This window comes from Numida meleagris, chromosome 1 (assembly GCF_002078875.1).
Source record: "Numida meleagris isolate 19003 breed g44 Domestic line chromosome 1, NumMel1.0, whole genome shotgun sequence".
NCBI classification, from domain to species: domain Eukaryota; kingdom Metazoa; phylum Chordata; class Aves; order Galliformes; family Numididae; genus Numida; species Numida meleagris.
Window position 1 is genome coordinate 174888175 of NC_034409.1, and position 24968 is coordinate 174913142.

General features: G+C 39.6%; 1 protein-coding gene across 4 annotated transcripts in view; it reads right to left on the reverse strand.

Moving 5' to 3' along the window:
- NUP58 (nucleoporin 58) overlaps positions 1–23950 on the reverse strand; it is a 39912-nt gene extending 15962 nt beyond the window's left edge. The window contains exons 1-13 of one of the 4 annotated variants that reach the window (XM_021379198.1): positions 23562–23950; positions 19922–20061; positions 18660–18698; positions 17261–17413; positions 15420–15554; positions 14604–14714; positions 11787–11811; positions 11287–11352; positions 10406–10580; positions 9068–9147; positions 8646–8764; positions 6111–6193; positions 3242–3443 (exon numbers count right to left, since the gene is read on the reverse strand). In XM_021379198.1, the coding sequence (XP_021234873.1) occupies positions 3242–3443; positions 6111–6193; positions 8646–8764; positions 9068–9147; positions 10406–10580; positions 11287–11352; positions 11787–11811; positions 14604–14714; positions 15420–15554; positions 17261–17413; positions 18660–18698; positions 19922–20061; positions 23562–23677 (1444 nt within the window). In that variant the 5' untranslated portion in view covers positions 23678–23950. The remainder of the gene's footprint in view (positions 1–3241; positions 3444–6110; positions 6194–8645; positions 8765–9067; positions 9148–10405; positions 10581–11286; positions 11353–11786; positions 11812–14603; positions 14715–15419; positions 15555–17260; positions 17414–18659; positions 18699–19921; positions 20062–23561) is intronic. The other 3 variants (XM_021379204.1, XM_021379191.1, XM_021379183.1) reach the window with 3 other exon arrangements.

The following is a 24968-nucleotide window of genomic DNA, read 5'->3' on the forward strand; positions in this document are numbered from 1 at the left end:
GCTGTTAAAAATTGCTCAGGGAAGATGCAAGTGGGGCTACAATAACTGCAGCTACTACTGCACAAAAGCATATACTACTATACAAAAGCATAACCAGCCCCACTGCTACCAAAAAATGTGCTCAGAGTAAAAGTGCTAAACCAGGGAGAAATGCTGCATGCAGAGAAGATAAATGTAATTTTAATAACTCTAGCTTCAATAGAACAGCACAAAAATTGTGCACAGTGAAGCACATCACAATCCTGGTATCTGAGTACCCATCCCAGTAGATCGCTGCGGTGCATCTTTGCAACCTTATTTCCATATGGCCAGGATCTACTGGCTTTGTTTCAATGAAACGTCAGACACGCCTTGACATACAGAGAAAACAGATGTGGTGCATATCAACCTCCAGGGACTGGGGAAACAGCCCCTGATCCCACAGATCCAGATTTAGATGTAGCTACTAAACCTTTGACTTCTGAACACAAATTTCAAATAAATTACCTTTTTCAGAGAAAGGACAGTAACAATAATTTAACCTTATGAAATAGACTTAACCATGTAAACATCAAATACTTTTTATGAAGAGACTAACCTTCCTGATCCCCCAATATTACAGTACCACACATTAGATTTTAAGTAAAAAACTAAATTTTCAAGTCCAGATTAATTGTTTTGCTTTATTTTTTTTTATCTTCAAAAACAGCAGCAGCTGGTCAGCAATTACACAGACCATCCCTATTCTCCATTCCATACACCTTACTTCATAATCTTCTCTTTCATAACCTTCTACTATCTCTCCTCTATCCCACTCTAAAGGATCTAAATCTTCCAAAGGAATACGCATGACTAACTTCCAGTGAACATTTATCAAATTTATAATACTAAGTTAAATCAAGCAAATATTTGCAGTTTTACTGCAGGAAATGGCACTGAAATTTTTTCCTCAGGCAAGGAAAAGGAAACTAAGAGGAAGCAATCTTCAAATATTTAAAGATTCCTGCAAAACCAAAATAATAGATTCTTCTTCTCCATTCAGAAGATCACAAGTAGTGATCTTAAGTTGAAGCTAAAAAGTTTCAGGTAAGGTGTTGAGAACAAATCAAGAACTGTCATCAGTAGTTTAGGAAGATGATGAAATGTTCCTTCACAGCAAGTTTCTAAGACTTGAAGATCTCTCTGGAACAGTTCAGACTTGCTTTTAAGCCAGACGGCAGGTAAGATGACCGCAAGTTCCATCTAACTCTATTTTCTATGAGATTTTAAGTATTCCAGAAGTGCCACTCAAAACATCATTCTAATTCTAGTTTGGTAACCTGGAGAACAAGTGTCAAGGAGGGCAACAGTATTTCAGCTGAAAAAGCAGTAAACTGAAGTTCTTGTCTACTTCTGTTGGCATGTGCAAGGTAAGTTTTGATGGCTTTGTGCTATCTGCACCAGTTTTGCAGTTGTTGCATTTTTTGGCTTTTGAGATACTGTCAAACAAAAACACCATAAAAATAAACAAACAAACCAACCTAATAAAAAAAACAAAACCAAAAACAACCAAAAACCCAAAGAAATGTTGTGCCCTTTTGCTCCATCCACTACTAAAGTAGTGCAAAAAAGCTTTGAGGTATAGTCACCTTACCTCACACGTGTTGATACACGTCAAGTCTGCATTTTGTTCATTCCTACTCCTATGAGAATATTCATGTCTTACCATCAGTGGCATCAAATTACTGAAGTTACTATCAATTATCTCAAAACAGGATCAAGAAAAGGAAATTTGAATCCCTTGTCACAATTCGTGAAAACACAAGTAAAAATTTAAATTCAGCGTCTCAATTATGCGACTTGCACACACAATCCTATAGTGACCACAGACAGTGTTAAAAAAACAAAAGAGACAAGGAGAAAGATGAAAGGAAAAGGAACTATTTTGGCAACATTCATATGAATGGTAGTGTGGAAGTCTAAAAGAAACAACCAGTGCAACTACATTACTTCATAATGCTTCTGTTTAAAAGCAGAATCTTTTGTTGGCATCGCTTCAACAGAACTTCCATGGATTAAGATAGCAGCAAAACCAGGAAGACCAAGGACCACAATAGAAATTTAGAATATAAACATTTCACAGCTTCCTTTCCTGCTGCATTCAAACTATTTTGACATCAGTGTCTTTTAAGCCAATCTCCTAGCTGTATCTATTGGCCAGGGCTGGAAGCACATTTTAGTTTCCTTCTATGGAGAGGACAAGGATCGTCTAATAACATATCAAACTCCTAGGGTAATTGCTGAGCAAGTCTCTTATCGAAATCTTTCGAAGTTTGACCACTGCTATAAGACAAGGGAGGGAGAAGAGTAGCTAATTTGACTTCCAGCACAAAGAGGTACACATGTTAAAAAAGAAGCATTAGAATTCAGCTAACTAAACTTCTCATAATTTGCCGATGCATGTTCAAGTAAAATTAAATGAAAGGATATTATTTCTGCCAAATAATTATAATACCCATTAAGTTCTCTATATTCAAGAATCCCTCTCTGAGAAGCATTGGTTAGGATACCGATGTCAATTAAGGTGCCATAAGTTACTTCTTTTGCTATACATACTAATTTTTTAATAGCAGCGGATCAGGTATTTCCTCTGCTTTAGTTTCCTCTTACACATACATGCACTACACAGAATCACCAATCCACTTTACTTTCTCTACTAATATTCACAACAGAACAGCCAGCAAAAACTACCCCCAACATCACCCTTACAAAGGGGTTGGCTATAAAACAATAAGCCAGGCACCCACACTCCTATCCTACAGATTTTTGTTCAACTATCCTTCCTGTTCTACAGCATTTTTCATTTTACAGTTCCAAAGTGCCATATAAAAATGCGTTATTCATTTTATACATGAAAAAGGTAATGTGTCTTTAGATATTCTCTCCTTACTGATTCTTAAATAATTTACTATAACCACACAATTCTGTAGAGAGGCTATGCTAAATGTATTCAGAGATGTTACTGAAGAGCAAAGACTCACATTCCAAGGGGGTAAATTAGAACAATACAGTAAATATCACTAATACAAATAAATCCACAAGTATCTGTTATATAATTATTGCTAAGTCTACCCTGCTTTTTTCTATTGGCTATGCATCAGTAACTTTACTCATCACAACGTTTAGAGTTTCAGTCTAACACAAAGGAAGACTGCATAGAAAATGTTACACAAATTTACTACTGTTGTAACACTAATAATCTATAACTTGAATGCACTCAGACCTGTAGCAGGCTGTTGCTGCTGAGTAAGTGTTGCAGCCATCGCAACGGCTGCTGCATTTGGTATGTTGCTGAAAGGGGTCGGTCCAGTGGTAACACGTGGCGCGCTCTGCCACTTCTTAGCTTCTGTTCGTCTTGCCTCAAACACATCCATGGCATCTCCCAGAAAGGTTTTCCTGTAGCCAAGGTATTGGTCTTTGAGCATCTGAAGGGATGGGGGAAGCCATTTTAGTTCAATACATTTGACAGAAAACCATAACTTACTACGAAAAGAAAGAAATCAAGTTGTACATATTTCCTTAAATTCCTCAAAAAGACCTGAAAGGATCTAGTCAAGTTAGAAACTCCATAGCTAAAAGTTTTTCTTTACTTCTATGCTGCAAAGTGGTTAAGTGTAGCAGAGGGACATTCTGAATGATATCAAAGTCTTTTGAAGTTGGTGTAAATCAACACAATTTGTTTTTTGACATTATACTATCTGACCTAAGGCAAAATACAGAAGCATTATTAGTTTATTACATGATATAACAACTTTCCTTCTGTGCTACCCTTATCGCATAAAGACATCTCTTGCTCTATTTCACTTCTGTCTTTTCTTTCTTGCATTTCCTTCTTAGTACAAGCTCAAAGAACATACCAGAATTTTAAGAATCATTCTTGCTTCTGATACATTTTGTTAGCTAAGTAACATACTGCATTTGCACTAAATCATTCTTTTGCTTTGGACTACCAAGTAGCCCAGATGTGTTCCTCTTTCCTCTCACCTTCAAGATCCCATCTTCTGTCACAATACCTCGCTTTGTCTTTTGAGACATTTCTACCTCTGTCGCAAATGAGGGAAACATGGAAACCTCAGATAACACAGAAAGACTAAATGGCTTCATTTAATGAACTGGTAAAATTTGCTTTCCATTTACAGAATATCCTGAAATACAATACGCTGACTAAAAACAAAACCAAACCCAGTAGATTTAACTGAATTTTATGGAAGACATACTATTTCCCAAGTTTCTGGCTAGGAATATGCTTGTTTCTGAGAAAAGTAACACATTTAACTTTAGTAAAAAAAAATTCTTACTCTGGATTTTAACAGCTGTCAGTCTGAATCTATCAGAAACAAAGATTTCTCTCGTGAGAAAAGATGCGTCTGGAACTTTGATGAGAGCTAATACAATGCCAGAGCTCACATAAATGCCATTAGATAACGCAGAGCATGCCCTAAGGCAGAATGATTTAATGAAGTTCTCCATCTGTATTGTGCCCAAGCACATTTTACTCTTCACTGAATCTAGATATAGAATGTATCTATGATAGAAATACAGTTATCAGCTAACTCTGCACAAAGAATTTTCAGGCCACATCATACAACAACTTCAGACCTTTGACGCAAAATATATATGCAAGCCAAAAAGCCTTCTGCAGACAAAGGAATGAGTTGTGGACATAGCTCTGCCTTCATGAATCATATTAGAGCCACTAAATGAGGCAGAGACAGCAGTTTCAAAACTGCTCCTCTCCTAGATCTAATAATTGATAAACCAAATCAGACTGTGTGAATGTCCTTCTGCAGTATGTTCATTTCCCTCATTTTTGAAGCTTTAGTTGTAGTTTTGTCTTCCAAAATATCAGCCATCACGCTCACGAGACTGGATCTCCCAAAAAGAAAGAAAAATCCTCCAAACAACCCCTTATTTTCAGGCAATAATAAAATAACCTCTTTCATACTGAATCAGGCTGACCAGTTACTTGAAGATATCATTGCTAATACTTGGATACTAATCCAGCTCCTCATATTAAAGAAAGATGTATCACCACACAGATCAGAACACAACTTAGGGCACACTCAGATCTCAGGAGCGATAAGCACAAAACATTTTAGGGATCCTTTTTGTTCCATTATGCTGAAATTATAAAAAAAGCTGATCTATTCTGTACCTGCTATCAAAATGAGTTAACCAGAGCACAAATACCTGATGGTAGGTAGCGGTAATCCAGTAAATATCCACGCTGACAGAAGCAACAAGATACAAAGAATTTAATTCCTACAAGAGCCTCAGCATTCCTTAACTTTTCCTTAAAGAAAATGTCTGGAAGCGTTTATAGAACTAGCAAAACTGTGCAGAATAAGCTTTGGAAGGAAAAAAAGGCAGAATTTTTACCTATTTAAAAAGCCACTTCGCAAAACCAAACACTTGTACTTTGTTGTTTCATTGTGTTAGAGGTTGTTTTTTCTTGTTACCATGAAGAGTTCTGATACTTACAGACTGTAAAACACTGACATTGTCAGTTCGTCCAGAACTGTAGCAAGAGACTTGAGCTGGAGCCTATGGTGGAAAACTCAAGCCTAACTAGGCTCCTCTGATGCCCTACTGCATTAGCAGTCGTCTTTATGTATGTACCAAAAACTTTCCATGAAAACCAGGTTGAAAAAAGACATTAAGCCAGAATACACTTTTCAACAACAGCCTTTATGTAAAAAAAAAAATCATGAGTATCTTCTTTTTCCTGTTACCTATTTGAGTAAGAGCATATGTAGATTGTTTTTGCTTGACATCAAGATGTCACTAAAGAGCACAACGTACCTGCATGAGCTAAAAAAAAATCAAGAACTAATTAACAATGAAAAAGAAATTACATGAAAAGTATTTTATAACTTAAGTGACTGCTCCAGTGCCACCATCACATAGGCAAGTGTTTCAAATTAGACTACAGCTGAATGAAAGTTACCCTTTTAATCCAAGCATATCAGACAACTGTTATTTTTTTAACTAGTAATTTAACAGAAAAAAGCATACTTGAAGATACAGTATCAGTTATTAACAACAACTCTTCAGTTCTTTCACTAAACGCAGAGGAACGCAAAGCAACATACCTTTACATTTTCATGTATGGACTGAAGTTGTGCTGCTAAAGCTACAAATGTTTGATAGATTTTCTGCATAGCCATAGACAAATCTGCAAAAGGCATATAAAATATTGGTAAATTACGACCTTACTTTCAGGAGAAAAGGTTTAGTGTTTATACTACAGCAAGAAGCCCCCTCTGAATCCATACAGAACAAAGTGCAAAAAGATCACATGAAAATAAATGAGAAACCCAGAATTTGTGATGTAAGACCTGTCTTCCTTCATATAGAAGGAATTTTTGAAGCACTAATTCTCAGGGCTCCAAACTTAATTTTGTAGGAAAAACCCTAAAACACAAATGCCCTACCAAAAACAAAAACAAGAAAACCAGAGAGTTAAATCAGACTTCCTCACATTTGCATATATTTTCTACTCTGAGTTAATCCAGTAGAGCGCTCAGTCATTTTGCAAAGAGACAACAGGAGTACAGAAACCTTACTTACATTTAAAAAAACATGATTAACAAGCATCACAGAAACTCTTTCCTTCTACTTACATCATAAACTGAGTGAATTAAACCAGTGGGACTTTGCTGCCTACATAAAGCCCTAGATTTCCAATATCCTACTTTCCACACATATGACATTGTTCTCAGTGTACCTCAACTATTGCAAGACGTTAGGATTAAAGATGAAATCTCAAAGGTTTGTGCAAAACAAGGTACTGACAAAAAATGCTTTTAGAAAAGCAGCACTGAATGCACCAAAATGAAGGATGAAAAAGTGATGTAGGGATCTTTCAATGAGATTAGATCAGCTTCATTTTTCTTGAAGGAGACATAAGCCATTGAAATCTGAAAAGTAGATGTCAAGTTCCAGAAGATGAGATTATTTGAGAACCAAAAGGATCTGCAACTCCACAAGGGAACTTCTCCATTATAACTTACAATTCTTTTTGGAAAAGAAAAGCTGTGGAGCTTTTGTATGTCATCCTGCAGGTACGTGGAGGCAGTGGGATCTAGGAATACTGCTTTCAGACCCTTTGGAAAGATGTGGCCGATTTACTGACACTGAACTCAAAGACACTTCGAAATTCAAGATATCCTGGGTCATAATTTCTGAGTACTCTTGTATGCTGAAAGGTAAACTGTCTACACATAGAATACGCTGCTGACTAGATGGGGTGACAACAGACCAGCACAGCACATCAGTGCTTGACCATGCAAACAGAGAACCTTTACACTGCAGCAAGATATTGCTGAAAACCTGTGGAAGATTGACTTGGGAAAACCTCTCATTGGAGATCTGGATAAAGTGACATGGCAGCGAAAAAGACTTAGTCTGCTTAGTCAAAACCAACTTGCTCCAAACTAATGAGAAGTTCTCATTTTGACCATGAGAGGTCAGAGCAGACACTAGTGTTGGTCTAGTCAGACAGTGCACTGCAAGACACGGGGTGCCAGATACCAGCCTAGCTAGATGTTGAAGGGATGGAGATGGGTGTCAGAGACGTTAATGCTCCCACTTTTATGCTTTGCCAGAATCATCCATCAAGCACAAAAGACTTATGGCAGAAAGATCACAGAACATCATTCCCAGAAGTCACCTTAATTCCCGACCTTGCCATTTTGATAGGATACTCTTTAGAAAGGAAAATTACATCCTAGAGTCAAATCAACTTCATCACTTCCCACACTCATGTACAATGGTGAAGCTGTTTTAGTATTTCCCACAGAAGAGGACCTTTGTTGCATTAAGACCTCATGTTAAAATAGCAGGTAGATACACAAGTCTCATTAATGGCAATGGAAGAAGGAAGGAATGTAGAAACCCAATGGAAAGGAATCAGATTTTCTCACTACTACATCAACCCCTAAGAACACTACACAAAGTGAAATAACGGTGGTCTGGAAGCAGAACAACAAAAAAAAAAAACAACAAAACACCAAACTAAAAGACCAGGAAATCATGGGCCAAATTAATGAAAGACTGAAGAACAGGGCGATTCCTCCGATGCATACGAGTTCATTAGGAATGTAAATAAGGAAAACAAGATGGCAAATGCATACACACTGCCAAAAAGGGGACCACAAAACTGGTGTTAAGTATTCACAAAACGTCTCAGATGTGCCCTGGCCCCATGGAGAGCCCTGAACTTCCATTCCCAATCCTAGCTCTTACATAGGAAAGACTCAGAAACCACTCTTGTGAAAGAAGAAAAGTCAGACAGAACACGAGTATAAGAATATAACACATTTCTTATCTTCCTAGTTTTCAGATGTACAGAAATTGTGATTTGTATTCCTAGGCACCTTTCAAAGTTTCCAAATGACACAAACCAAGCACACAAATGGCAACGCAGGAAGTGGATTCATTTTATGATGTTTAAAAGCTTTTACAAATTCAAGGTTACATTCCAAACCACAGAATTTATCTGAACACTTGCTTCTGTACATTAAACAAGAAAAATCAACAGTAATTAATCTCCTCTTCTGTTATTAAGCCTATTATAGGCACAATATTAACTTTCGTGTATGAAACATTTAAGTAGAAACATTTACCTTGTGGAGTTATATGGGAATTATTTGCTTGAGTAGCAAGATGATTTTCCAGTTCTTCTATTTGTTGCCTATACTGCTGCAGTTGTACTTCAAACTGCTCTACCAAGACTCTGAAGTAGCTAGGTGAGTAAAACAGTGAAGTTTAATCATCTGATTTTATTAATTTGCCACTATTTGAAAACAAACACACCACTGCATTAGCTGCCTATTTTCATTTTATTACTTGCTGCAGGTATGTTTTAATGACATTCTTGACATTCTTCTACTAGTAGAAGAGCAAGGACTATATTTCTCATGTCTATGAGATAAAATAAACACTGATTCTCTGAAGCATTCGGTACAGACATTACAAGAACAAAAATGTCATCTTAAAAAGTTACATTATTGCCCCCCCTTTTTTTTTTCAAGCAACAGTAACTCACTCTGCTGGGGCTGTGTTTTCATGCTGGAGACCAGGAGGAGTTTTCTGTGTTCTTAATGCTATTTCTGCATTCTTTAGCTCCTAAATAAATGAGAAAAAAATAATAAAATATAAGGTTCTGAATTAAGTGTTAAAAAAATTACAATTCTGCAGTTCATTCACAAATATAGGAAGAAAACATTTTGTAAGTTAAAACTATGATAGAATCTGACCAGAAATTCTTCAAATAATAGATTGGTGTGAGGTTGAAGAACTGCAAATATCAAAACGTTTAGAGAAGAAACAGGTAGCAGTACATCCTGAAAGCTTGCTGATCATCTAGATCTTTAAATATCACCTAGTCCAACCATCCTGCTATGGGCAGAGACTGTCATGGGTAAGGTTTGGATTCTGCCGTACTTCAAATATCCTGTTGATTTACTGAAGACTAAGTGAAAAAGAAATATAACAGTCAAATACAAGAAAGTAACGTGCCTAAAAGAAATAACAAAAGGTTATTTTGCCTTTAAAGACGACTTAATAGTGTGATAATGCTTCTTTTTCTATAGAAAAGATCCTTTTAAGCATGATGATTACACTAGACATTCTGTTTAATATTTCCTACTAACGCTATCATTAATCATTTCTCAGTGCCCGGTTCTGTTACTAATCGTAAGGAAGTAACATTACCAACAAGTCTTTTGCTTTCACAGCAAATAATAATAATTCCTTTCAAAATTTAGGAGCATATTTTCACTTTAGAATAAAATACACTTATAAAAAAGCAAGCAGTCTTGACAAGACAGATGAAAGAAAGAGTGACACAGAGCTTAAAGGCACAGGAACCAAAACTTGAGCTCACACTAGTCAGACAGTTAAGGTAAAGACCAGTGAACAGAGGTATCACTTCATTAAACACCAGACATAATTAGACAGTTCAGTCCCTAGTATTTTTTAATTTTTTTTTAAGTGATAAGAAGAAAACATACTTGCATCTCCACTGCTCCCAGAGTTCAGAAAGTCACTGCAAACAAATCTACACTAGCAGCTGAACATACAACTGAAATCAAATTACAGTAGGTGCATATTCCCTTCTGTTGCCTATGTTAAGTGGGGTGCTTTCCTGAATCAAGTTCCCCTTGCTGTTACACTTATTTGAAAATACTAACGTCACAGATTTCAGTCAGTTGCCTCCAGTAATTTCCAAAAAGATTGGAAGGGATTCAACTTTTCACTTTGTTTACAGCTGCTTCAGTTTGGATATCATGGAGTGTCCATGCCTTGACTGATAAAGGAAGGGTATATATCCTACAGGAAACAACGAGCATTCAAACTCTACTTAACAAAAAGTACGAGATACCTGCGCAGTTTCCATTTTCAGCTTGTCAATATTAAGAGTGTTTCTCTGTAATCCACTGGCAACTACAGAGAGAAGCTGTTTCAGAGCTTTAATATCCTCCTGTACTTTAAGCATTGCTTTAGATGACATTCTACTAATTTCTTCCTGAACTTGTTTTTGTTCTTTCACAAATTTCCTAGAGAAAGGAAAAAAAGGGGGTGATATGAAAGAATATACTCAATCTAAAGTATCCAAGTGTTTACTTTAGTTACATTATTTCAATAACAATGAAGTTAAATTTCCCAAAATCAAGTACCGAACAGTAATATTATGCAGTGTAGCATTAACTCTAATATGCTAATACTGTAAAAAAACCAGCAAAAACACAAGACTGCAATAGTAATTGTATAAACATGTTACACTGCACCCTGATAAAATCTACATGAAGTGATTACTACATTGAATTCACAAATACCATAACATACACAGCCTCTGACTAGACTATAACCTGCCTCCTTCCTGCTTGAGTCAAGGCCAGCCTGCAGTTCTCTTGACTCCATGCAAGGTCCATAGTGCATACATAAATAGAATCTGATACTACACATGCACAAGAGGCTTAATGCTCCCAGGGAGAGCTGGATCAGCTTCCAGGAGCATATTTCTTGGGCATGCCCATTTGTGGAGATGGGACTGAAAACTGAAGTGGCAAAACATAGCCCTAGACATCAGCCACTAGAGTTATTCACCTACTGTGATCCCATCATTAATCTGCTGACAGCCTCAGACTAATAAGTTATCCAGCACGCAGTCTGTACTAGTGCTTTTTGTTGTTGTTACAGAGCATTAACAGAATATAATACTTAGCAACACAACCGTCATAAATAAAAAAAAATAATACTTACTGTAGATTTTCTACATCTTGACAGATTACCGGAGGTAGATTTTCATCCTTTAGTGCTTTGCTGTCTCTACAAGAGACAATGCATGTTTAGATGGTGCTTCAATACTGCCAAGCATATTTACATGATTATTAAGTACCACTTTCAAGAGACCAATTACTCAATTTTGCACCTGTTGCATGCATGCAGCATCTAGGAATGGTTTGAATTAATGAACAGCCAGAGACTATGACAATATCTAATGACTTGGTGTAAATATTGCACACAATTTACAGAAACAATCTTTCAGGCTATGTGATCAGCTTATAGTGGAAAACAGATGAGCAGTAGGTAGTGTAATTTTCTCATCAAATGCAACAAAGCACCTTTACTAAGTGACCCATATTGCAAGAACTGGTTATTTACATTTAAGCCTTTTCAAAGATGAGAGACGTAGAAAAGGTAGCGTATCAGAAAACAGCTAAGCTTAAGATACTGAATGCAAAGAGAATCTGAACACTTACTCTGGCCTTGTTCCTGTTTTGTCACCTAGAAAATAAAAATTGTGGATGAGAAATAAAACTTAGAAGAATTGACAAAAAACTTTAATGAGATTTTTTTCCATTAAGAAATGATTAGTGCAATCTGCTCGATTTCTCTTGATAAGAGAAGATACTAGGCTAGCATATAAGAAAGAAGGTTTTAACTTATTCTCCTTCACAGATAAGTATCTTTTTAAGAACAATGATTTACCTGTTCAGGTGCTAATTTCTAGGCACAGAAATTAATGTAAAACATCTTGTGTCACTATACATGTCGCTTCAAATGCACGAGCAATTGCACTTACATAAGAAATCCGTCCCTGGATTTTCCTAGGAGTTCCACTATTGCACATTGTTCAGGAATAAATGTGATTTTACAGAACCAAAGGTGTTACTGTTTACCTACTATGTATAGACTCCAAACTAGACATCTGTGCATCTAGATGAGAAAATTAACCAAGATGCCAAACGCTTCTCTCGAACAACAGAAAGGAGCTGAGAGCAGTATCACAAGTACAGGCAAGCCATGACTATTCTAGTCACAGCCACGGGCAGTAGTTGCATCTCATATCATAGCAGTCCGCTAGGAAGCCTGCTCAGACTAAGAACCAGGCCGCTTCTTGAACTGGATGCCATTTAAATCCTCACAGCACCATCAAGCTAGAAGGTAGCCATGAAGGTAACATGAATGCCAGAACTTAGGCTGCACAAGCCAGTACTCCTGGCAGGAGAAGCTGCTTGTTTTAGAAGCAATTACTTAAACCACCTGCACTCTGTCATCCAGTACCAGAACCTAGAGTCTCACACTCACTCCCTACACCTTTTGCAAAACAAACAAACAAGAATCAACCAATGCCCCATCCCTCCTCCACTCAACCCAAACAAAACCAACAACCAAAGAGAAGCTGCACAAAACTGGGAAAAGAAAAAAAAAACAGGTAAATACCAGAATTCAGACTCCTTTCTCAGCTAACAGCCTAGGCAGTAAGGTAAGTTTACTTTGCTTTCTCAGTCACTAATTTTTCTAGCTGTACTTCGTCTGAACAGTATCTACAAAGTGAAAGACAGAGATCTGAAATCATACCTAACTACTTATCTGAGCATATGCTCTCTTTTTTTGGTCACACACAAAGAAAACTGATGTATAAGAATAGCTCCCAGCAGCCATCTGTAAAGAAATACTAGGCAGCCACTCAGTCTTGAGCAGAAAAATCTACTATAACCAATTCCAGAAGACAACATAAAGGTGCCTATCTGTCCTGAAGTTCCATGGGCAGTAATCTCCCAAGTACTTCTTTTTAGAAGCCACATCTCCTCCTTCCTTTTCTTCAGGAAGGAAGAAAGGTTAAAGCCATAAAACCATCACTCTCAAACCTCACTTAGCAGCTTCTCAGGTAGTTCTACAAGCAACTGGACCACCAAGAAACTAGTAGTGTAGAAGTAGGAATATTTGTCAAGTCTGCTTAAGTCAAATACTACCCATTACAAGAAACATTTCTAAATTAAATTCTCAATTTTGAAAAGTGAAAACTCAAACAGTGCTCTTCAGCATTTTCTATTGCTTTGTTAAACAATCTCTTTGCTCATCAGCCTGACAACAACAACCACACCCCCACACCCAGTTTCAGCACACAACAGGAAGTTGGGTAATCAGCTCCTTTGGGATTACATCCTAAGAACCGAGCAAAACAATGCTGAAGAAGTCCATGGTTCTCTAGGCCTCATTTTAAGACACTTGTATATTACTAAAGAGTTGTGCAATCCTAATATTACAGTAACAGAAGCCCCATGAGAACCTACAGATTGGAGCTTTTTCATCACTTTCAGCAATAAAGTAAAAAAAAAAAGAAAATCAGCATCATGCTGAGCACTCCAGTTTGGACAGCCAATATGCCATCCCTTCTGCAAGCATGAGGAGCTCCGTCTCCACAACTCTCATTCCTCTTTAAAGATGGCTTCATGAACCTTCTATTTTAGTTTTCATAATATCTGAATTCAGAAATTTCACATTTGGCTCTTGAATGAAATAGTTTTGCTTCTCCAGAGACAACAGGCATTTTATAATCAACTTTAGTTAAGATGCTTTAGATGTATAAAATCAAGGCAAATTAGTGAACATCCATGTGTCAATATTCAATAAGTATTCCCTTACTTGAGTACTTTGGAGCTACCTCAGAGTTAGGTTTTAATAATTCATTTCAACAGCCTAACGGAACCTAACAGATCCTCAGCACTAGAAATACAGCGTTGAAGAACAACAGGTGAACAACAGGACATCTTTATTCTGTAGGCTTTGAAGAGGAGGACAGAGGAGAAAAAATGAACTAAATGCATAAACCTCCACACCACAAGTTTAAGAACTGCTACTGTTGGAGAACACTGTTTTCAAATGAGAACTTTTTGTATCTACAATGCATTTCTTAAACATCTCTCTGCTCCCCATCTAGTGGCCAGTAGACCCAACTGTTAGGAAATCTGCCGTGGCTTTTCAATAAACAGCCCTATGAGTCTTTTACTCCTGGAAGGCCGCAGTGTTTTGAACCCTGGTTCTCTAGTATGAGGCTTGCTTATACTTATTTTAAAGGAAGTCATATTACACTTCATTTGCAACCAAGATTTTTTCCATACAATATTCACAGATGAAATTAACTGACATGCTTCATAAAAGCAAGAAGTTAAAACTGACAGCTTTGATTCCACATTCCGAACAGTGAAATAGCGTCTCTGCTGTAGCACTCAATTTTGTCAACAAATTACAGCATACATTATCAGCCATAAATATTTTAAAAACAAACTTACTCTTTTTATCTGAAGAACTACTAAAATCAATGCCACCAAGACCTTCATTAGCAGTACTTGAAGGAGCTGCAGTTGTCCCCAGCGTCAAGCTCAAAGCATTTTGCCCAAGTCCTATTAAGAAATCCAAACAGAATTTCTGCATTTAAAATGCTGATAGTAAACTAAAACCACAGACTACCTTGCTTGCAATTTCAGAGTCCATTAACTGCATTTGGATTAAGAAATGCAAACAAAAAACAGATTTTATCAAGTTCAATACAACTATACATGGTTTTTACGTGATTTCCTCACAATATTTGTGAGATAGTAGCTAACTTATCATTGGGATTTTGAACACCTTTCTGTTTCATTTTGTTTGAGAGCAGCACGTTCCCAACACTACAAGATATTCATTTTTCCTCTAGAACTGAAAGACAGGAAGTCAGTAAATAACTAAAGGGACAGTATTAAGTTAAAGATTTTATGCAGACCAAAAGCCATCAATGTAAGAAGCAATCAACTTCTCCACGGCTGAGTGAGATACTAAGACAACATCACGCTCTCTCGTTTACAGTCAACTTCCTTGAGTCAATTATTACAAAGATTTTTCTTGTATTTTCATTAAAAAAATAAGAACAAACAAATTTAAACATTAGGAAGAAGCAAATGACTTCAGATTACTTTCTATAGATGGCAACGGTTTCAAACTGTGATATTTAAACACTACTTTCACAGTGTTAAGATTATATGAAGTAAATCTTAGATTACAATTTAATACAACTACACAGTCTCAATATTTTGAGGCAGGAGAAGGAAAAAAAACAAGTCAACTTTTACCTGTTGCTGCTGTGCTTGTATTCTGGAAGAGTGAACCTCCTAAACCTGCTAAGGTCCCTCCCAAGGACAGGCCTGTGGAGGCAGTTGTAGTTGGAGCAGTTGTTCCACCTAAATTTAACGTAAAGCCACTAGTACCTGCAGAGAAAGAAAACCAACAAAAAACCCAGCTTCATGTAGACACTGCATTCAAATACATCTATAGGAAATCTGAAATAATTGAGTTATAAAGATGGTTTCAGTAATGAACTCAGCTATTGTTTTTTTCCCTGCAATTTTCTGAACAAACCTAACTGGAGACTTTCAAATTGTATGTGATTTTGTTTCACAATACTGTAAGCTTCATTAGTCTATCTGCAACTATAGCAAAATTCTGAGAGCTACCCAGAATGCCAGATAATCTAGAACTTTACACTGATTTTACAGCATGATGGATCTAACAACTACTACTGACTTTTTAAATGCTGAAATGTTTATGTTAAACATTAAAGTACTTCACTTCCAAGTGCAAGGTCCTGCGCCTGGGTCAGGGTAATCCCAAACACAGATACAGGTTGAGCGGAGAATGGCTTGAGAGCAGCCCTCAGGATTTGGGAGTGTCGCTGATGAGATTCAACATGAGTCAGCAATGTGTGCTTGCAGCCCAGAAGGCCAACCATGTCCTGGGTTGCATCAAAAGAAACGTGACCAGCAGGGTGAGGGAGGTGATTCTGCCCCTCTACTCTGCTCTCCTGAGACCCCACCTGGAGTATTGTGTCCAGATCTAGGGCCCCCAACACAAAGAAGGACACGGAGCTGTTGAAGCACATCCAGAGGAGGGCGACAAGGATGATCAGAGGGCTGGAGCACCTCCCCTATGAGGACAGACTGAGACACTGAGGCTCATCAGCGTGGAGAAGAGAAGGCTCCAAGGAGACCTTATAGCAGCCTTCCAGTACCTGAAGGGGGCCTACAGGAAAACTGGGGAGGGACTTTTTATAAGGGCAAGTAGCAATAGAACGAGGGGAAATGGCTTTGAACTGCAAGAGGGTAGATTTAGACTAGACATTAGGAAGAAATTCTTTACTGTAAGCATGGTGAGACTCTGGAATGGGTTGCCCAGAGAGGTTGTGGATGCCCCCTCTTCCGGATCCATTCATGACCAGGCTGGATGGGGCTTTGAGCAACCTGGCCTAGAGGGAAGTGTCCCTGTCTATAGCAGGGGGGTTGGAACTACATGATCTTAAAGGTCCCTTCCAACCCAAACCAGTCCATGATTCTACAATTCACATGAGGCAGATTAGAAAACAACAAACATCTCATTGTTAATTTAAGTCTTCTGGAATTAGCATCTCAGCTACAGCAGGAAAGGGCAGAATCAGACAAGGACCATTGGCATAAAGCAACAGAGTGTAGAAGGCACAAACAACTGTGTTTAAATATAGACTCCTAGGGTCAAGAAAAACTCCAGTCTCAATTATCATCATGCACGGTGCAGTTTAGGTGAGTTATAGTATGGTGGAATGTGTTGGACAGTACAAGAAACTACACGGGGAAAAAAAATCTCATCAACACTTCCAGTTAACTATTTCACACTACCTACAACATGTAGACATTTTTTAGCTACAGAACATGACAAATCAGCTGTTGCTACCTTCCTAAAGACTTGAATTACAGGCTATATTGCCGTCTATATAAACATAAACCTTGTGTGCATTAGGCCCCTCAAATTTAGAGCTAGTAAAACCCAATGAACCTTCTAACTAAAAGTACTACAAAATTATGTAAATACTAGAATAAGATAGAACATAGCACTGTTTTAGAATGAAGTTACATTGTAAAAACCAAGCAGAACATTTTCCTACCTGCTGCAGGAGTTGATGTTAGAGCAGAAGATAGTGACAGGCCACTCGCTGAGGTAGAAGTAATAGACAAAGCAAACGGCGTGGCTGAACCTGCAGGTTTGTTGAAGCCTAAACTAAAGCCTGTGGTAGCTGCTGATGTGGTGGCAGGTGTGCCTAAAAGAAATCCCAAAAATAATTATTTTTTGGATATTTTGAGAATGAGTATTTAATCTTATCTTCTAAGCGAGGTCTGTTTAACTGTCACTAGCATCACTGCATGAAAGATCACTTGCAGCCAATGAAGTACTTCCATAGCACCTTCAGATACATTTCAAAAGTATGTTTCCTCCAGAATTTCAAGTAATCTTGGAGTATAGATTCAAGAATCAAGAGGTAATTTAAAAGACTAAAATAAGAACTTCCACCAAACAGATCTGACTGAAAAATCCAAGTATTGGTAGATGGAGCTAGAGTGTCCAAATAGAGACAAAGTTCTCCCTTGGATGTGCATATCAGCATGGAAGCACTTTCAATTTGTGAACAAGAAAAACGTGCTGAGATGTTACTCCCTCCAACTTTGCCTCTGAACACTAGCAAAGTTAAACAAAGCTTCTACTTCCTGCTAATTTCATGGTAAGAATATGCCGTCTGTTCCAGAACATGTATTCCAAAGGAACAGAGGAGCGTACTTATACATACACACATCACAATAACAAGCATAAGAAAAACACACAGCAGTTATTGAGAATATGGTATCTGTTTTCAATGGCATTTCATTCAACCATTGAAAAGAATTAATATTCATATGCATAGTACTGACTGCCATATATGATTACACAGATTCTGGGTTAGCTGCTCCTCTCTTCTCCCATCCACTTCATTTGCTTCTGTAACCATTACCATTTTCTCCCAGTTAGCACAGCTTCCAAAGCTCTTGGACACGAGTCTGTCTTGTAGCAATACCACTGCCACCCTGACCCACACACTTCTGATTATGACAAGCTCAGTTGCTGGTGTTTCAACAACAACAAAACCACCTACATATTCCTGTATTTCTAACGATGCCTGAAAAACAGTCATTATATATGCATCAGAGAAACAAGAGAAATATGTTCTTAATATCCCTTCCCAGTTCAAACCTCTTTCCTCTTTTCTACTCGAGGGAATTAGCAAACAGATCTGTTCTCTCAAAGTGTCCATGAGAGAAATAAATTCTGTCCTAAGAATTCTTTGATAATAGATTCCACTTCTCTGCTGAACGACGGAACTCATCAGGAGATTTAAATGCAGGTCTAACATTGCAGGCTGCAAATTAACAGTGAGGAAAAAGCTTGCACAAATGTTAACCTTCTACATTATAACAACTAAACAGTTTTTCTTCTTTGCCTGTACATCATTAACATCCCAACGAGGTCCTTACCCAGTGTCAGTGCTGGAGCAATGGTTGTTGCTGTTCCTGCTTCAAGAAGAAAAACAGAGGAAGAACAGTGAGGACCACAAAGCAGTTATGTTACTAACAATCAAACAAAACACCGGAATAAATATTTACTACATATCTTATGTTACATTATGCAGCATCTTGTAAGCAAAGTAACACTGAAACCACTATTTGTAAACCCTGGCTACATAAATCAAAGTATAAAGCCTTCAAAACAAACACAATTTCTTCTTATAAGAATCCATCAACAGTGAAGCTGATGTGACATAACAGTACTAAATTTCAAATAACTGAAGGTAAACAAAAATATGAAGGCTGGTAATTCTATCAAGTATTTTTTTTTTTCAGCCATCTGACAGTACATAAAACGGATTTATAATACAATGAAGAGGACTACAAAGATTTGTGAAACGCTGTGCCTTAGATTATGATGACTACCCCACTGGAAATTTGAAGTGCTGAACACAGAGCTATGCAATTTCAGACTTTAAACAATTAGAAGATCAAAGCAATGATGCAAAGAGCCAAGACAGAAGTGATCCCAACACAGCAAGGCAGGCTTTTGGTCCACTGATGAGTTCATTTCTAACAGTGGAATCTCTCAGAACCAATCTATTTATTCATATAGATGCAGAAGAAAAGCATTCTTCAAATATATCGAAGCCAAAATACAATTCCTTTTTGTGCACAATTGCTGAAAAACAACTCAAGACTGAAAAGGTTCATTATTTTATACTCCAATTTTTAGAAGACTATGGACTTAAATAAAACAACGAATTTTTTTTTTTAATGTTGACAATACAAATAAACTCACTGATCCAAGACTGTTAACACTATTTCACAATGGTTTTAAATATTTTTTCAGATTAAAATATACCTCAATCTCAAATCACAGTTTTGAGTATCTTCAATGAAGAGGTAAATTGCAAAAAAAATTATATTTATACACAAAAATAATCAGGATTCAAGTGATGGCACAATTTACATATACACCCAGTTGCAGTTTTCTGGAAGGTGTATTTGTGTTTCTGCATCATTGGTACTGTATGCTTCTCAGTAACTTTTTAAACAGTTCAATTACATTGTTTTTTAAACTTTATTTATTAACAACGTGACATAATATTCTGACATACAGATCTGAGCTACTATGAGAAAAGAACATTACGATAACCCTGTTTTTGTGTGCATATGGTATGTGCCTTCGCCACTGCTTCACAATTCTGCTGTACAAGTTTTTTTCCTACCTGTACTGGTGCCTCCCAGCGTAAAGCCAGTGGCTGGTTTTGATCCAAAAAGTCCGCTCCCAAATCCCACGGAAGGAGCCGATGTAGTTGCTGTAGCAGTGGAAGAACCCAGAGTTCCAAAATTAAGTCCTCCTGTAGAGCTATACAAAAATAAGATCATTAACATTTATTAATTCTCAAAAGGAAAAATCCAAACCCCCTTATTCCTGCTTCCCCCACTATCATTCACCTCTCTGATTTGACAGAACACAGCTGACCAGAACATCCAGAGCTCACTCCAACCAAAGAGGAATCCACCTTCCCCTCTAGTACAGCTACCTAGATACTACTGCTACTGTGACACAGAGTTCAGCTGAATCCTTTGCTGAGCTGATACACCTGGCTAGACCAGCCAAAAACTTGCACTTCTCCGTCAGTTGCCTAATGATTTGCCCTGAACTACAGGAACAGGGGAACAAGTACTAGAGCCAGAACAAAGATAACAAACCTACAGGAATATCTTTTCAAAGCATGCGGCAAATACAGTTAGAAATGTCAAACAAGAAACCTCAAGCAGTGCTACTTCATTCTGAAATGGTAAGCATACAGATACGCATCTCTCATCACATCAGCAGCACAACTTTGTCGTGTCTTAGCAAGAAACAGGAACGAAAATGTTATCACTGCCTGTAAATGCAAACCACAGGTGACCAATACCCACATTTCAGGTATTTTCTAACAATACATTGCGCAATCCAATTATATAAATTAACTCCCAGAGCTATTTTCATAGCTAAGAGCTGGTAATTCTCATAGGGAAGATAAAGGAAAAAAAGGATAAACTCAGAGTCTAGCAATCTAAAGGAAAACATTTATTTATTTTGAGTAGCTACACACTGTAGAAATCTTGTGGCAAACACAGGACAAGCCTTATGTTTTGCAGTGAATGCATTAAGTTACTGCACAAAATACATGGGGAATACAATAATCACGGTTACCTCTAACATGTGAAATCACAGGTACTAGCAGCCACATGAACCTAAGACTACAAAATTTTGGTTCTTAACTGATGAAAAGTGATGTGAATGATTTCTCTATAGTAACTTCCTGCTCTCACCTGTGACCCTCTTGATAAACCAGCTTCAATTCCTTTAACTGAGACACTTGGCATAGAGTACAACAGCAGCAATGAAATGAAGCATAATTTAGACTTCAACGTAACCATCTTTACAGATTGTTTTAAGTTACAGATGTTTCATATCCTCTCTTTACTCCCTCAGCTCTTCTCTTTTGGTACAAGCACAGCTCCCGTGCCTAACAAATTAATCACAAGAGTTAATCCTTCAGAAGGCCATCACAGGTTTCTGCACTTTAAGTTTCAGAAATACCTACACAACTGATCCTGGCAAGTCCAGCAAAAAAGTGGTGCAAGTTCAAAACCTACGCGTGAGTCATCCTTAAAGGTAGGTAACTCAGGAAACAGAGACCAAGAAGTTCAGAAAGATAAAAGCCAACTAACTAACCCATTTCAAAGCTTTCACCTTTCTTTACTCTCAGAATTTTAAAATGTCTAATTGCAGCAGCCTAACTGTTGACCATCTTGGATATACAACATGGTGCTTCTCTCACTTGCAGAGAGCTTATGTTTCTCATCTTTTCCTAGTATAGAAAAGGATGATTTTTCAGCATGTCACTGCAAAAAGCTAAGGTGCAACATATGCAGCTCAGCAATATGGGGAAAACAAAAAAAAACAACAGGAAATACAGAGAAATTTAGAAATAAACTTTAACTAAGCCAAAACATAGAGACAAACCAACGGCAGTAAGGGAAAGCATGGACCACAGGGATTATTTACCACCTGCCCACAGATGGAAGGCATCACCTTGGCATGGTGGCTCCAAAGGAAAATCCTGACTTTGGAGCTAGAACAAATCACACAGTCCTTAAACTGGAAGGGACCTTACAGCCCATCCAGTTCCAACACATGCCACAGGCAGGTCTGCCACCCACCAGATCAGGCTGCTCAGGGGCCCATCTAATCTGGCCTTGAACACCTTCAGGGATGCAGCATCCACAACTTCCCTGAGCAACAAGTGCCTCACAAAGCACCGTACCTGGCTAAAGCTAGCTATGGAATACACTGATAAACAAAGAATTGGAACTGCTAGTGATCTAACACAGGAATTACACAGGCTGCCATACCACACTCTTTAAGACACAAGAATAAACTGTGACTGGTCACAGTGATCGCTAGTAACCTATGCTTAGACAACAGAATGAAGTCCCCTTCCCCCAACACCTGGCAACATTGCCTTAGGCCCTACTGAGAAGAGAATCACCTTCTTCTTAAAGCCTTAAACACATTTTCAAGTAAACCATCCCATAAGGATGCTCAAGATTCTTTTACTAACCATCCAACAGTAAAAAGGCCTCTTTTTCTGTGATACTTCCTGACCAAGAGCCCTAAAGACTCATCCTACCAGTAGAAATAAAGATATAAAAATGCAGAGTATCATGCTGATTGTTAATTAGCACTTTTTTCTTTGTTTACAGATTTTAAAAGTCAGGTAGAATAGTAAAAAAAATTAACACCTATAAAACATTTAAACGCTACAGGTAATTTGTACTAACCGGACCAACAAGACAAAAGAAATTCTCAATTATGGTAGCGCATTTAAAATAATAGTTTGGAATAAAAAAATATGGACCGATTCATTTTCCACATAGGAACTCAATATCAAATAGGCACGGAACAAAAGAATCTTTGAAAAATTATTTACAAAGCCCACAGAAGCTTTGGTGTAGGGGAAAAAAATAAAAACAAAAACATCACGAATCCGTGAGGATGGGACAATTAAGGTAACACAGAAGAGACATCTGAAGCCTTGGAAACACTTATGGGAGGGACAAACAGTAATAATGTCCTTTAGCCCATCGAATCATACAATGGCTTGGGTTGGAAGGGACCCCAAGGACCATCAAGTTTCAACGCCCCAGCCGAAGGCAGGGCCACCAACCTCCAGAAGATGCTCTAGGATGATGGAAGGGACCCTTAAAGGTGATCTAACTCAAACGACTATTAAGATGTCCTGTCCCCTTCCCACTGCTAACTCCTGCCAATGCTTGGGGGCGGGCATTCTGAAACATACCCGTTCCAGATGAGCATCCCGAGTAGCTCACTTACGTTACAGCAAAGTGTTTGGCACGATCAGATTTGGGAAGAGCTCCAAAGCTCCCCTGTAACAGTCCTAATATTCAACGGAACCACAGCAGCAAGATCAGAAGCAGCAGCATACACTAACACAACTGTACGTACATATACGAAAAAGAACAAAAAACTAGCCCTGGAACTTCGCTATTACTCTGAAACCCCTGCACACTAAGAGGGCCTTCAGCAGAGCCAGGCGCGGCTCAGCGCACAGGGCCGGAAGGAGCCCCGTGCCGAAGGGCCGCAGCACCCGGGGCCGAGCGGCCACCAGGGGCCCTTCCGCCGGCGGGGCCGGGGCTGCGGCCGCGTGGAGCAGCCGGAAAAGCGTCGAGAGACTCAAACGCGGGGCTGCCTGCCTCCCGCCCACCCCAAGCCCCACGCAGGCCGGGCTGGTAGGGGAGGCCGGCGGCTGAGCCCGGCCGATGGGGGTTGCGTGGAGAGGGCCGCGTTACCTCGGCGCGGTGGTGCCGAACGAGAACCCGCCGCCCCCGCCTCCTCCTCCAGCCCCGGCGGCGGCGGCCGTTGCGGAGCCCAGGGTCCCCGCGCCGAAGGAGAAGCCCGCAGACATGGCGGCGGCGGCGGGAACGGCGGCGGCGGCGAGCTGAGAGACGGCGTCAAGCGGCGGCAAGGTCCCGGCAGAGCGGCGGGGGCCTCCCGAAGCGCGGCGGTGCCCTCAGCGCCACATGGCGTCCCGCAGCGCCTCCGAACGCGAGGGGGGCAGCGACAGAACGCGCGGACACACGGCACGCTCCCTCCGCGCGCCCGCCGCAATGCACCACGGGATGGCGCCGCCGCGGCCGCCCGTCCTTAAAGCGACAGCGCCCCGCGGTCCCGCCGAGTGGGCGGCACTGCGCCTCGAGGATTGCGTGGGGCGTGGCCGGGCTGCTGCTCTCATGTCGGTGTAACAGGAAATGGGAGGAGTTAAGGTCATGATTTTAATAACCTGCGATGGCCTGCGGGTATCACCACTTGATCACTTGAAAACTCGACATTTAAGAAGTCAATAAAGTTCATTATGTATAAAATCTGTACACCGCACCATTTTTAATTGAGTTGACAACACGGCAAGGTAGTAGTCCATTGTTTAAGCTGCTTTATCATTTAATTACTGTACCAGGGCTATGCACGCTGGCACCCACACAGCAGTGAGGCGCATGACTCACAGCACCGTGTGCCTGTTACTTCAGTACAGCCTAAAACTAAAAATTCCCCTTTTGCCAGCAAGCATTATGCCAAAAAGGGCCTCTATCGGGGAGCTCCCCACCTGCAAGCCTCTGGCAGAAGGTTGAAGAGGAGGTTCAGGTTGGATATTAGGAAAAATTTCTTTCCAGAAAGAGTGATGAGGCACTGGCACAGGCTGCCCTGGGGGGCAGTGCAGTCACCATCCCTGCAGGTGTTCAAGAGCCGTGTGGGTATGGCACTGAGGGACGTGGTGAGTGGGCATGGTGGGGATGGGTTATGGTTGGACTAGATGATCTTTTCCAACCTTAATGATTCTTTGACGGCCTGCACTCCACATGAGGCCTGGGGAACCAGGGAATGATTATTTTTCCCCCAGTCTCCCTCACAGCAGCTGCCAGGAGCGGTTCTGCAGCCAGCACTGAGCTGCACAGCTCCTAGGACAACACCCTTGTTCCCTTCTTTCCCGACCCCAGCTCCCGCTAGGATCCCTGGAAGCAACACAGACCACACGCCACGAACAGACACCCCCCACCTCCACACAAGCACTCACGCCCCCTTCCCGCCCCCAATAAGGGACCACCTTCTGAAGGTGCATGCGCAGGAGGTGGTGAAGACGCGCTACGCACCCTCCCGCCGCGAGGGGGCGCTACAGGCAGCTAGGGTGGGCCCCGCCCCGC